The 15300-nt window shown below is 32.6% G+C and overlaps 2 protein-coding genes across 5 annotated transcripts in view; one reads left to right on the top strand and one right to left on the bottom strand.

Annotated features, from left to right (window-relative positions):
- The window catches only part of LOC136416045 (uncharacterized), a 139089-nt gene extending 134166 nt beyond the window's left edge, over window positions 1–4923 (top strand). For all 3 annotated transcript variants that reach the window (XM_066401024.1, XM_066401026.1, XM_066401025.1), the window contains 2 exons: window positions 3159–3455; window positions 4031–4923. In XM_066401024.1, the coding sequence (XP_066257121.1) occupies window positions 3159–3455; window positions 4031–4188 (455 nt within the window). In that variant the 3' untranslated portion in view covers window positions 4189–4923. The remainder of the gene's footprint in view (window positions 1–3158; window positions 3456–4030) is intronic.
- A 3548-nt stretch (window positions 4924–8471) lies between these two features.
- Window positions 8472–13442, bottom strand: LOC136416044 (G protein pathway suppressor 2). Of its 2 annotated transcripts, XM_066401022.1 has the most exons (6): window positions 13172–13441; window positions 12355–12543; window positions 11772–12046; window positions 11532–11579; window positions 9235–9489; window positions 8477–8805 (listed from the first exon to the last, which is right to left on the bottom strand). In XM_066401022.1, exons 1-6 carry the CDS (start codon window positions 13372–13374, stop codon window positions 8678–8680), a joined length of 1098 nt encoding a protein of 365 aa, XP_066257119.1. In that variant the 5' UTR covers window positions 13375–13441; the 3' UTR covers window positions 8477–8677. The 2 variants fall into 2 exon arrangements, with proteins under 2 accessions (XP_066257120.1, XP_066257119.1); XM_066401023.1 differs by lacking the exon at window positions 11532–11579 and having other exon boundaries at window positions 8472–8805; window positions 13172–13442.
- Window positions 13443–15300: the final 1858 nt, after the last annotated feature.

Raw genomic sequence — 15300 nt, 5'->3', positions numbered from 1 at the left:
GTACCGCCACGTGTAGCTTTCTGATTACTGCATAGGCACTCATGGATAATGGACATAGCAAGCCCCACGCTAAAAGCTGGAAAAATAAAAAAAGGACTTAAAGAACACAAACTTCGAAAGTAATAAACGGGTAACAAATGAAATGGACATAAAAAAACGGACATTTTTGGAACTTTTAAATGACTAAATGCTCTAGAAGGACTCTATAATATAATAATTAAGCATTTAAGTAGAGTAAAACATAGGCGTACTGGGCGCATTTTCATGACGAAGATCAAAAAAGAATTTTTCGAAAATTGATGAACATCAAAATATTGAGACACCCTTGTTTAATCAATATTTATTATTGGTTTACCGACTTTAAAGTATCTAATTAATTTAAAGAAAAAATGTTCACGACTTTACTGCTGATTATTTCAAAAAACCAAGAGCTCTTTCTTAAGGCACTTTTTTACGCTCTTCAAGAAACTAATTTTATTTTTCAGTTATTACATTTCGTTTTTTAAATATCGTCATCAACTTTTTTTTAATACGAATCTGGATTTTTTATTTCACCAATCAATAGAGTGTGATCTAGTAAAGGTAATGATATATCACACTTACCAGAAACTTGTACGCTTTAAAAAATATTTTGTAGTTTTTTAAAAATTGCTTCGTTTTTAGGCACCCAAATGAACTCTTTTTTAAATACGGACCTGGATTTTTCTATATTACTTTATTTGTAACATTATTTAAAAATTGACAAACATGTTACTATTATCTAGATATTTAAAAAAAATACCATTAAATTGAATGCACTTGTCGATTTTTTTAACTATTTTATTTACTACTCTTTGAACAGAATGCCTTGCTGTCACGCGAAAAGCATTTCTTTATTTTTAGTTCTCCTAAGTTTTTACTTGGGTTTTGTAAATGATATTTTTCAGCGTCCCCCACAAATAGAAATCTAAAACGGAAAGGTCAGGTGGCCAAGCTGTGAAGCCACCATTTCCAATCCATCTGAGAAAATTTTTGATTCTAGGAATTTCGAACGGCCCTTGTATTGTGGGGGATACCCCTGGAACTGGAACTAGATTCTGAGTAGTCTGTCCATAGAAATACCGCTTAAATATTCCCGGGACTCCGTGTTTAAAAATTCTAAATATCTATTACCATTTAAATTTTCTTCAAACAAAAAGAGACCAGTAACAGGGGGTGGCAGAGTTTAAGTTTCCAAGACGAATTCCGCCGTGGTGAACCCGCCGAGGTGACCACTTCAGAAATTGTGGTGAAAATCCACTAAACTATACTGGAAGACTTTCGGTTAAAATTGCGCCAGTTAGCAGACATAACAGGCATTTCAAAGAGTACTGTACGTCGCATTTTGACCGGATAATTGGATATGAGAAAGTTGTGCGCAAGATGGGTGCCGCGATTACTCATACTTGAACAAAAACAGCTTCGTGAGGATGCTTCAAGGACAAAGCTTCGCAGCGATAAAGCCGAGTTTTTGCGTCGATTCATAACCATGGATGAAACATGGGTCCATCACTTCACACCTGAGACGAAAGAGCAGTCAAAACAATGGGATCAAAGGGGAAAATCGGCCCCAAAGAAGGCGAAAACCGTTCCATCTGCAGGAAAGGTGATGGCGTAATCGGATGCACGTGGAGTAATTTTTATTGACTATTTCCTTAAAGGAAAACCAATAAACAAAGAATATTATTAAAACGTATCGTAGTGTTTGAGCGAAGAAATTAGAAAAAAACGACCGCATTTGGCGAAAAAGGAAATGTTTTTTCATCAAGACCAAGCATCAGCCCACATTTCCGTCATTGCGATAGCTAAAATCAATCATCTTGGTTTCGAACTGCCCACCTTATTCGCCAGATTTAGCCCCCTCAGATTATTTTCCATTTTCAAACTTGAAAAAATGGTTCGGTGGAAAGAGATTTGCCAATAATGAGGAGGTGGAGTCCGAGGTTCATGCCTATTTTGAAACATTCGAAGCTTTTTACTATAAGTATAAACAGGCATAAAAGCCAAAGAACATCGCAGGGAAATATATGTCAATCCTAAAGGAGACTACGATGAGAAATATTGTAATATTTTCCATTTTTTTTTCTTTAAGCGTTAAGTCGGATACTTTTGGGATCTTCATAGTGTATGCTGAATACCTATTATACACGTTTTCTGCAATTTATGTCCTATTTTTATATTAATCCCTATGCCTATTAATAAGGTAATCAAAACATGGGACAAATTAACAAAATAAAATTCATAAAGTGAAAGTGTCGTAACCTCCGGACAGTTAATAATAACTAATTATACATAAATGGAATTTAAAATGTGAATTTAATTTGACCCGATAGCCTTAACCTTTCCACATTGAACAGAATAGGTGATTAATAGGTTGTGTGGGAAGTGTTTTATTATCTCAATTTACCAAGCGAGTTTAATTGAGTTGGCATTAAAATGGAGTCGATTGGTCTTATAGATAAAGAAGAATTTAAAGAAAATGGTGATTTTATTAAGTGCGCTTTAAGTCCCTTGAAATCAGATTCTGAAGAGAGGTTCTTGGTTCGGCAGTGCTTTCCGTGTTTTTCGAATTTCCAATGTGTTTTGAGTGCATTGGGAATAATGACTGTGGTAGTTGTAACGGTAGTGTTATTGAGTAAGATGTTTACACCATCTTACTAAGACTTGATATTTGATGTTACTAATTAAGAAAAATGGTAAATGTGTACTCTGGACATCTATCAGCTATGTTCGCAATTCCACCTCACGTTTTCTACATTTCCAAATCTTGTTCTGATTGAAAATCAGCAGAAACAGTCTTTTGCTAGTTCAATTTCAATTTTGAATTAATTGAAACTAATTCTCTTTCTTCCGAATATAATTCTTCTTTTTCAAATCTTCATCTCATTAAAAAAATCTGCGGATATAAACGTGAAAGTCTTCTTCGTGGCTGAGATAATAAAATAAACTTTTCGTATGCTAGAATGTTTGCTCTTGCGAAATCTGCAAAAATAAACATGAAAGTTTTGCCTAAATCTAAATTAACCGAAGTTAATACTCCTGTTTCTGTTTGTAATCTAAACACAGAGTTTTCCAAGTACCTACTATTCTTTCCCTTTCAACTTAAAGTGTTCGCCTCTCAGATTTTACTATCGTTTCAGCAAATCTGGACCAAGACATAAGCAGCTCTCAGCACATTTTACATCAGCAGCGACAGCAGCAACAATTCAACATTAATTCCCCATATTTAAATTCGGAATTACAACGGAAATCTCAAGAAGGAAAACTATATCAAACTAGATGGAGGCAGCAACCTTCGGCGGACTCTACAACCATGAAATGGCCTACATTTGATGACATTGAAGATGATTATCCTACGTCGAGTACGAAACCCGAGGCACATTCTTATAGTGAAAAATCGACATATCAGAAGAATTTTGCATATCATAAAGTTACAGGTGTGAAGAGCACTCTTATTAGCTGAATTTGAATGAAATGAATGTGGCATTTATCCTAAGAACTTTAATATTTCTGGAAGTTCTAGGAGAAATACCGTTATAATGTTATTGCCATTTTTATTTTCAAATTTTTAATTTTACATGCAATTTTTATACAATATGCGTGTGGATATACAGGGTCATTCAACGAAAACTTGATGTCCCATTGATCTTGAATTTGAGGTGTCACATGACTCCTCTTGTTATTTAAAATTTTTAAGAGGGTTGCTGTGACGCGCATAAGGGTGAAGTTTGGGGGTTGAATTTTATATAAAAATTCATCCCTCTTAAAAACTGTCTTGACGAATTTTTGGGAATCTTCCAAAAAGTCCTTATTTTGCAAGATTACAGGGGGGGGGGGGGGGGGGGTAAAGTTTTCGTTGAGTGACCCTGTAGGTACATACATACAGTATGCAGTATGCAAATATTTCGTCTTTCACCCGCAGAAATTGGATAACTTTTTAGGACTGCATATGCTTGACGACGTGATTTTTAATAGACCTGGGCAGATTATACTTCATAATATTTTTCTTTAGGAAAACCAGCTCATCTAAAGAAAAACCCTAGAGCTTACATCTCTGTATCGGCTGTAGCACCGAAACCATCTGAAACAGAAGATGACTACATGTTGGAAACAGAATTACATCAGTTAAAACCTTGGAAAAACAAACAGCACTCAAATAACGAGGTGTAAAATCGCTGTATTCTTCTTTGTAATTATGAATGTTCTTAGATTAATAAGTAGATAAGAACATAAAAAAAGGATTTACAATAAACTCCACACCAGTTTATGGTGGATCCACAAATCGGTTTTTTAAAAATTCTATATTTTTATTATCGAAAATACCTGATAGTATTTTTGTAAAACCACATAGAGCTAGAAAACAAATTAGTTGGAAAAATTGTATATAAAACAACTTCTTTTGTAAATTCAATCCTTTGTCCTCTTGCGTCTCAAATCGAACAAAACGTAGGGTAGCTGTTGTTAATGTTACACGAGATTTGTGTAGGTACAAACGTACAAAGACAAAGCAAAGTGCTACTTCAAAAGGTTCACTCATTTTGCTGTAAATTGAATTTTGCTTTAAAAATGACAGAGTTACATTATAGCTTGAAAGTTTGTTTTGCCCGTTGAAATGAGAATTTGCAACATTAATCATATCTAGTTTTAGACGTGCATTTTCTGTATATAAGCATAATGTTTTTTTTGTATTCGAGGAAGTAACCGCAAAGAAATAAGTCTAGAATGTAGCAGAAGAAAAAGATTAGGAACTTGTCAGGTGATTTGTAAAATTTTGTAAGTATAGCTACAATGCTGACACGGATCTAAATTTAAAGTGTATTGAGTTTTTATAATTAGAATAGTGTAAAAAAGCACACAGAATATTTTTCAATATAAAAACGCATTATTTCAAAATAAAGAACAAATCTGTAAAACCCGGCTGTAGTACATACAGTTCGAAACGTCATTTTACACGAAGTAGGTACTCAGAAGAAAGTTGTAGAACTCTGATTAAATTCACATTCTTATGCAAACTTCTATCACTTATAATATAGAATGGAAAATTCGTTGAAATTTTGCCTTCTAGTTATACTTCAAATAAATCTCAAACCTCAACGAGGAGGTGTGTCCTAAAGATAACGAATTCATTGCTTTTCCTCCAGAATACACTGAAAACTAATCATCCTCGTAACTGAATCCACATTATTATCAAAAAACCATTGTCCTGTAGGGGTCTACGAATCTCCTAAATTTATAACGAATCTTGTCAAATAAGTAAGACTAGGACACGAGCATTCTTGATGGCATAAGTACGTTTACTTGATGTGTACCTACTTTAGCACTAGTACTTAAACAAACTAAATTCTAGAATAGAGAAATGCTGAATTACCTTCTGCTGTTGAAAAATCGTGTCTGATTTTCATAAGTATATACAGTGTGTCCCAATATAGGTGAAATGATTCTCGCAAAAGTTGAAATTAAAAATAAAGGAGTCTTGAATTAAGGTTCTTTTTTAGAGGCTTAACCGTGCTTGGCTAAATAATAATTTCCCCCATTATTTTTGTGTTCTTAAATAAAGTATGTTAGAAACTTTTAAAAAATGTATTTTTCTGTAGTGCCTTTTTGTGGTAAATAAGACAAAAAATGATTAAGAAAAGTTCTTTAAAATCAATATTTAGTCCTTTTTACCAATTTTTAAAAGCCTTTGCAGATCTCAATTTGATTTCTAGCGTTTTCTTTTATGGATATAAAAGAATATGTAAGAGATTAGAGCCGGCCAAGGATTTTAAAATATAGAGTAGGTGCCTTGGTTTTGATTTAGAATAATTTAATAGCTATTTTTAATCATAATTTTTTGTCATATTCGCCAAATAAAAAGCATTATTTAAAAAAGTATTTTTTTTATGTTTGGCAGTTATGATGAAAATTAGTCTTTAACTAAGCAGGGCTGAACCTGAGAAAATAAAATTTTAAATCGAGAATTTTTTATCTTTTATAAAGGTCGTCTCGCTTATGCGGGGGCACACTGCAAAAAAGTATATCGAAATTTAATATTATTAATATTGAATTATAAAACAAAGGTAGGTACCTATTTTAATTTCGTAATCATTGATGCTTTATTAAATAATAGTTAGTGACATCGGAAGCATGTAGATTCGTATGTAAAAGAGGTAGTTAAGAATGTTGTTTTAGGAATACTTACATTTTTGATTAATGAAATTTTTGTAAATAAAAAATTCAATAGATTTTTTTCCATATCTATGGATTTTGACTTTATTGGTCTTTTTACACTGGTGTTTCATCGCTTCTATGGAAATAACTACATGATAAAATCAACAGAGTACTTTTAAGCAGTTAGTCAAAGTAATTATGGCGGTGCCACTTCAAAAAATTCTTGGCTATATTATCATTAAAAGTTATAACTTAACCAAATCTTGTGTTCAATTAATCCCCTTACTTAAGAACACGCATATACCAAGCTATTTTTCTAACATATAAACCATCAGGAAGATATCTTAGCAGAGTAAACGTGGTATGTCCCATTAAAATGTACATGTAGGTATTGAATGTAGATATTTGTTCCTTGTGATGTGCCTCGATCTATCTAGTGGTTCAATTATTCTGGTTGGAACATGACTTCTGTCAATGCTTTATCTGCTTCGATAGACGATGTTCTTCCTGTTCTCACTGATGCGATTAATGTGTCCTTTTTGCGGCGTTAATTTGTGTCCTGTAGAAGACTTTAAACTGTATGGTCTACCAAAATTTCCTTTGGAAACTGGTTTCAGAAGTACTAAACATTGTTTCGCTGTTAGTACTAGTAAATTTCCCTTAAGTTGTTGGGATGCACATTCTCTGACGACCATTGTTAATCGACATGTTTGCTTTATCCAGTAATGGGACAACTGCAACTGATACTCTCGACACATTAATTAAACTAAAATTGTTCACTTTGGATCTATCTCTTCACATCTGATCACTTTAGTCTATACAACAATAATGAACCATTGTGTACAATAGTTGATTATGCCATGAAAGGATGCCTTAGGGACGCTACTGCCGAAAGTAAATGAACCTGTTAGACTGTCAATTCAGATCAGTTAGCATTCTACCAGTTCTCTGTAAAATATTGAAAAGGATACTTTCATCGCAAATTCTACAACATGTAAATACATATGAAATCCTCCCTTTGGAGCAGTCAGGATTCTTAGTGAGGTATATGACTAGTTACACCACTGAAATGGCGAATGATAGAGGTAAGGTTACTGCACTGGTTCTGTAATATCTCGGTGTATTACATTCGGATAGAGAATAGTATTTTGGGAGCTTCGAGGGTTGAAAGGGAAGTACTACACGGCAGCATTCTTGATCCGCTTCTGTTCAGCTTGCACATATCTACCTTCTCTTCCTTCCTATAGTTGTCATTTCTAGGCTGAAGCACTTGATTGTTGTATTCGTCTGCACTTTCCGATTACGTTCGCTCTCTCCGGCATGTAAATTCAAATTTGCAAAACTCTGAGAGTAATTGTCGACTTTTAACTTTGCTTAAAGCACGATGTATCACTTGCATTACGAAAAGTCTTTGAAAACATGAAAACCACATTCTGTCACAGACACTACTTGAATCAAAGTATCAAGGACATAAATTGCAGTCCAATTGTTCCGTTTCAACAATTGAAACAACGTATTCCTGATGACCGATTCTTGCCAATACAAGAATTTCTGTACTTGAAATATCGTAAATTTTACAAATAGTGTTGATAGTCTCAAAGATATTATCTGCGACTATCTGCATTATATACAAGTGATTTTTCAGTCACCCTGTGCGAATATAGATAAGTTATTTCTATTTATTCCACATATTGACTCACATTTAAAAACCAAATCTCATTGAGTGCTTTATTTCTAGAATTATTTGCTTTATTTTGTGACTATTTATGTTCAATTTTATTCAACAATCAATCGTAACCAATAAAATAACCATAAAGCAGATTTGCTCCCAAATTTTTATTTTCAAACTTTATTATTTCATATTCATTACACCTATTTCTGGGTAAACGCTAAAAGCTCCAAACTTTCATTATTGTTGTCGTTACTTCACAACAGTGAAAACGAGTACATTTCTGGTTATGCTTGTTTTGATTGTTGCATTTAAGCGAATATATTTCTTACTTCCTATATCAATTTAGTTAAGAGGAACTAAATTTCTATTTTATTAAATCATAATTCGCATAAGGGTTTGAAAATAGAAAGAAAATAAAACATTTAAGTTCAATATCAAGTTTGATAAACCGAAAAATTCTAAGATCCAAAAATTGCCTACCTACTGTCTATTCGCAACCCTTATCGTTTTTAAGCATAATCACCATAGGTACAAGGATAACCACTATTGACTTTTAAAGGTTCCAAAAAGCTTATTCGTTTTACGATACAGATTTTTATAATCTGTCAACTAAAATATTGAATCCTATATCTGCATTAATTCTCCCTGCAATACTAAGAGTGCGCAAACCTATATATATATATATTGTTATAAAATGAAACTAAATAGATCACAGTTTCAAAGTTAGATTAAATAAATCAAAATTGAATACCCTTAAACCAATACATAGTTACGAAATGTACAAATTTACTTTACACGAAACATTTAACGCTTATCTTATGCATTATTGTTAGTATGTTATTCTCTTGGAGGAGCATAATTCTGATACATTTGACGAGATTGGGTAGTGTATAAAGAAGCAGGAGCTGCTGGCTGGTACTGAGGCTGAGATCTTATGGGATAGCCAGCGGTGATACTTCCAGCCGCTACAAAAGAAAAGAAAACTGGCAATTGTAAAGACCAATTGACCTAATGAAAGAGTATTGTTTTATCAACAGGAAAGAACTCTTTATTTAGAAGCTTATTGAAAGGTTATAATGATCAGTATTCCTTATATCTGAAAAGAAAATTACGTTGTGTTATGGGATAAAATCCCTCAATAATTTTGAAATTATTGGTTGAAAAAAATTCTGATCCTCTACTATGTATATTCCATTTGTTCTGTCTCTCCATGTTCTTTCAGAAAATATTATGCAAGATATATACCGAGCCGCTAAATAAAAAAATAGAAGAGAAGCTACGTTATGAAATAATAAAATATAAAATCAGGTACTAAAAAGTTTTGAAAAAATCACTCAGACCCTTCAATTTATATACTTCCAATAATTTCAGACTTCCGAATTTTACGATTTTACCTTTTGGAGCGGCTTGAGCAGGATTAATAGCCAATCCAGGACCTGGATGTATAACATGTCCGTGTTGACTCGACGCTGTCCTTAAGGCATTATAATGCTCCGTAGGGATTTTATGATCAATTTGGAACCCTTGTGGCCTCTGTTGATCGTAAACCGGTCGACCCGCATCTCTGGAGAGCCCTGGGTAGTATATAGATATATCTTGTGGGGCTACTGGATAGAAGGCTGATGGTTGATTGGAATATTGCGGAGCCTCTATAAAAGCATTGAGAGAATGGAGTTTAATGCTGTTACTATATGAAATGTAAGAAGAATAGAAGCTTGAGTTGGGCACCCGAAAACATTCCGTGAATTATAATTTCGAGAATTAAATCTTTCAGGGAACATAAAGCAGGGAATGTAATTCGGTATAATTATTAACGCCTAAAAGTTTCCATGTTTTTAACATTTTTATTAATACAATTATTGGCGCTGGTTTACCGACGTTTCAAAATTTGCGTATTTACACATGCAAAATCACTGGCACTAATTAAATAACGCTAATGATTCATGTATGTGTAAATCTTGTTTAAGAAATGCCTTCACGAAAGCTTCCGAAATAACATAAACTTGCCTGAAGATTGACAGAATCGCATTCCAAATCTACCAAATCTATGCATTACTGGTATGTAATGAATAGATTTGGAAAAATTAAATCATAATAATCATAAAATAGCATTCCAGAAATTTCATAGCTTTTCAAAAATATTGCAGGTTGGTGAAAGATAAAAATTTCAATTTTTATCAACTCTCATAGAATGTTCACTATCACTGCTTATGACTTTATCGAAGTGCAAGAGTGGTAAAGATGTTTGTTGTACCTGAAAAACTCCATGTGGACTTTAACTGGGAAAAACCATGTGGTATTTTCTAGCTAAAACACTCAGTGAAAGCCAAAGTGAAAAACATTCTGGCTGAATTTTTTGAATGTTTGTGGCTATGAACTACAAACATTTCAGAAAAACTACACAAAAAAAAAACGTCCACGAAAAAACTCGTATTTTGTATTAATGTTATTTTTCATGTTTGTTTAATTGATAATAAACATTAAGTCTAACAAAGCGATGTTATGATTTTTATTTTTTTAACAACAAATTCATGTAAGATCTATATCTATCACAGAAGAGAGCACCTATTGCATCGCCGGAGGCCTGCTCGAGTGTTTTTATAAAAACTGAGCAGGTAAATCACAGACAAAACTGGTTAAAACTGACTATACCTCGGTGGTAATGGGTTAGTTGATTAGGTTTTTTGAAGGAAATAATCAAGTTTCGTAGTTAATATACATCATACATATTAGTTAATATACATAACTTTATATTAGACTATGAAAGGTTTCACGACTATTCAAAATACAATAAGAAATATTTTCTAGGCATATAAGACTTATTTTAATTCAACTATGACTCTGAAAATAGCTAGCAATTTTGAAAGGTAGTGCCATGAACTATGTAGAAATTTCCTTTTATGGATTTAAAAAGATTAATAACGATTCAAAGGTGATTCACTCAAAACAAAAGGATCTAAGATCAAATTAAAAATGTATCAATTCAAAATATGGAAAAAAGATGTACCAAATTGTGTATTCCGTTGCTTACTCTTTTCCTTTAAAGAATTGCTCAAGCTCATTAAAAACCTGAACTATCTCTTTCCATATTAACAGAGACTTGACAATATCACAGTTATCTTTTTGAACTGTATATAAAGCTGCCGATATTGCTTTAATTCTTGTCAACAAAATTTCCATATGTCGCTTAATTATGATGCTCGGGACTAACTTATTTAAATTCAGATCAATATGATGTTGATATTTTTCGTACATTTTTAATAACCTGTGCCAGTTTTTATGCAACTCTTCAAGACGGTAGTGTAATATTTAACTATTTTTCAGATAAACACAGAGGGTGTAAAATACAAGACGTTAAAGTTGGTTGTTGTTTATAATAACAGCCAACTTTTTGTTTCATATAGGAGATCTTACTAAGCTAACCTAATTAGCCAGAGATTCAAATAAGTTCCTATTTAGCACATTAAATAATAGTGAGTTCTTCTAAATTGTAAACCAAACCTTCGATATGCATATTATTACATAATAACGCAATTTAAAGGCACAAACCGTTGCTTCCCTATATGAGAACGAAAAAACAAAACATGCACATATGAGACCACCCACCAGTGATGAAATGCAAAAACTGAATCCTCTATAAACGTCAAAAACGCAGGAAACAACAACCAAAAAATCAAACATGAAAACTCACTGTTCCATAACACAGCTCGGACTAATTCGTTACGTCTACCATCATCTTCTGCAAACAAAATTAGGTTTAGTTCTACAAAAATCATCTACAACTAGAATATTTTCAACTACTAAATCAAAGTGTCAATTAGCTATAATATATAATCAGGTCTGATCAACACATTACAGCACTATTACTTGACTAAACTACCACCAAGATTTCAAAACACATTCAACCTGAGAACATTGTTTAAAAACTTACTTTGCGCTGTCCCTTGATAAGATGCACCAGCTACTGCAGGAGGCTTATAGGTATTGTACCCTTGATGATACAAGGAAATGGGCACTTGGGCAGGAGGGCTAGGACTTCTTGGTCTCTTTACTGCAGTTTTATAGATGGCAGGTGGCAAGGGAGCAGGCACTGGTTGTGCTATTGTTTGAGGCCTTCCTGGAGGTGGTTGTTGTATGTAGAGGGCTTGAGTTTGATGGGGCATCATGCTTTGTTGGAGTTGTTGGAATTGTACCATTTGTTGTTCACTGTGATGGGAAAATGTATAAATTAATATAATGGTGGTTTGTACATAAATAAGACAAAACTCTCAATAAAAATGATAGCAACAATCTTGTAGGCAACTAATTTTATATATCAATAATATAAAGCTGTTCTTGGAAGTTGAACTACATATTTATTCTTCCAGGTGATTCCATTACATTACATTATTTCTTAAAAAGTGGGTAAGTAATTTTATTTGAAAAATAAAGTATGTTTTACCCTTGCGAGTATACAGTTTTTATATAAAGAATGTAAATTATACTCTTAATAGTTGATGTCAACAAATTCCTACCTTGCATCTTTCTGTAATTGCCTACGTCTGTTATCATCTTCATTTAGCACCTTTTTCAGTTGAAGAAACAGTTGATGTTTCTCTTCTTTGAACATTTGCAACTTAGCTTCCAGTTGTGAAATTTGTTCTCTAGTTTCACCAAGAGTCATTACATCCTGCTGTTCTCTTGCCTCTCTTTCTTTACGTAATCTAAAATAGAGAGAAGTGAGACTTCTTACCTGCCCAATAGTAGCAAAAAATTGGTTAAAATACCAATTATCAACAAAAAAATAGGAATGTTAAGAATGATAGGTAAATGGGGAATAAACTGTCACTTTAAATTTTATACAATAATTACCTCACTGCCAGGTATTTTCAGTCATAACTATAGTATTGGTTGTATTTTTGTGCTATTGCTAAGTTTTATACATTTTTCTGCACATTTTTCATAGTACATATTGCGATTATTGCCTGGTATTCATTGTATGTATTCCTCATAGAACTAAATGGTTTTTAGTCAAACATTCAATTCACATTCTATGAGAAAGTTTATGAATTTCAGGTACTACAATATATAGGATACTTGAAAGAAATAATAGTAAAAGGAAGCAAAAAGTTACCTTAGAAATCTCTGACTTTAATATCAGGCTCAACTAATCTTTAAATTTCTAGTCTAACTAAGTCAATATGAGATTATTCTTGTGACACTTATGTGAAGAGGCGAGAAAAATAGTGGAAGTTAGAGATTAGTGATTGAAGGGTAATTAGTGAGGGAATGTGTATTCTTGATAAAATTACCGAACATGGCAAACGTCTTATGTAGACTTTTGAAACTTACCTTTCTTCCTCTACTTCAGCCTCCTGCTCCTGTTTCTTTCGAGCTCTCTCTCTTAAAATGTAAGCTTTTAACACCTTCTGCATCTGTTGATTTCTATCAGGTTTCGCCTCATTTTCTTGCTCATTAGCCTCATTTTGATTTGCCATGGAATGTGAGGCTGTTGCACTATTATTGGGGGCTGTTTCCTCAACAGCAGCAGGCATTTCTCTTTTGATAGATGTTTAAGGTTGTTTCGCTTTTTGACCAGTCGTTTGAAACCCACCAATATTTTTAGGATCAAAACATAAAAGGTCAAAAGAAAGTTCTTAAATTTATAACTATAATGAAAATGTTTATTGTTTATTTTCTTTTATATTTATAACATGAATTTGGTGTATTTGTTTATTTATTTAGCACACGAGGTAGAAATGGAAAACTATCGATAGTACCGTCGATAACATTCGATAGTTGTGATTATCGTAGCTAATCAATATTTTGTTTCAGTATCGATGATATAGTATCTTCAATAATACCTTTCTGCATTCCTTCTTTTTCTCTTTCTTAACTTTATTTTCCTTTTTCGTGTCCATCCTCCTTAATATTTGTAGTTTTAATTACTACACTTCATTTGGTTAGTCCGACAATCTCGACATCTTGACGTTACTTCGCCACTCTTTCTCTTTTCTCTCTGTCAGTAACGAAAGATGACATGATAGAAAATGACAAAAATGAAATGAAGAAACCTAACCTCAATTTTTTTAATTTACTTTTTAGCTTTTTAGTTTATTTGTTATGTATAGATATAAATTTTATATTTTATGTTATTAAATTTTTATTTCTTTATTCCTGATTTAAGTAATATGTTAGCTGTGGTTACGAGTTGAAAATGGCCAAGTTTTTAAAAAGGCATACTAGTCATAAGCATACAGAATTTTTAAAGGTTAAAGATTTCTTTTAATATTAGGTATCTAATCATAACAATAAATACCCTTTAACTATTATTGAGGACCACCTTTTAATATGTTTTGAATATTTTGTTTACAGCTTATAAAATATATTAAATTATTCAAAATTTTTAAACAGAATCGGAGCCTTCCGGGTGGGCCCAAGCAGGGGATCAAAAGGAGAAGAGTAGAAATATTTTAGATGTAAGGATCACATTTTGGTAAAATAATGTGTGACATGTAGCAAGGAGTATAGAACTAACAGGTATGTAAATATAAAATTGTATTTTTTTTCAGAAAATACATGTTTTTGCTATATTCAAAGAACAACTTACCATTCAGGGAAAGGAATTATATTTTTTTAGAAGTTGATTTACAAAGGTTGGACGTGATGAAACATTTCTTTGCATATAATACAAAAAATTATTTAAAAAAATAATGCTATAAATAGATCCTTATTAAAAATGAGGAAAGTACTTTTCTCTCTGACTGTAGATCAGTTATCTACCCTTAAAGATTTGAGTCTTTAAATTATTTGGAGGAAGCAACCAAAAAGAACACTGGTTCAACTAATTTCATTATTATTTAGAATTTATACTATATTGCAAAATGTTCTTTAAAGTCTTAGTACAATGGAAGACAAGGCTGAGGGGTTAGTTGAATCTGCCAGAAAAAGACTATTTCTGTATCAAACGAGATCAGTAACAAAACTCTCGACACTATTGAATCCAAGATTTAAGGAGGGTTTCAGGGTTGTTGAAAATGCTGATTCATCTTCACTTGTCATGGATCAGAAAATAGTGCAGATGCAGAATTATAAGAACAGCTTATATGCTGAAAAATCTGATGAGACTCTTAGCATTGTGGACCAATCAAAATCAAATTGCCCAAATTCTGCAGACACCAAATGTCTTTATTCATTTATTTTTTAAAGAATTGATAAATAGTCAAGTTTAAACCCATTATAGCAAATATGATAATAAGAAAAACAATACCTTGAAAAGCATAATGGTGCTGATGAAAATGATCCCTTAATTTTTACTTTTAAGCACTTGTGGTCGTTGTTACGTAGTCAAACCGATTCTGGAGATAAGCTCAAAATATCTCTGTATCTCTACATTTCCTATCAAAATCGAAAGAAGGTTGAGCTCAACAGATTTAATCATTAATGAAAGGAGTTCTCATCTTAAGGCCAAAAATGTAAGC

This window comes from Euwallacea similis, chromosome 22 (genome assembly GCF_039881205.1).
Source record: "Euwallacea similis isolate ESF13 chromosome 22, ESF131.1, whole genome shotgun sequence".
NCBI classification, from domain to species: domain Eukaryota; kingdom Metazoa; phylum Arthropoda; class Insecta; order Coleoptera; family Curculionidae; genus Euwallacea; species Euwallacea similis.
The sequence above is the reverse complement of the archived record's forward strand: the minus strand, read 5'-3'. Positions and strand labels throughout refer to the sequence as shown.

Bases quoted from the DNA above. Each gene is read 5' to 3' on its own strand.
- LOC136416044 (XM_066401022.1), bottom strand. From the start codon at position 13,374: ATGCCTGCTGCTGTTGAGGAAACAGCCCCCAATAATAGTGCAACAGCC. The intron at 12,047-12,354 runs GTAGGAATTTGT...TTCCCATCACAG, and splicing joins CAATTACAGAAAGATGCAAG to TGAACAACAAATGGTACAAT. The intron at 8,806-9,234 runs GTAAAATCGTAA...TTTCTTTTGTAG, and splicing joins TGCTCAAGCCGCTCCAAAAG to CGGCTGGAAGTATCACCGCT.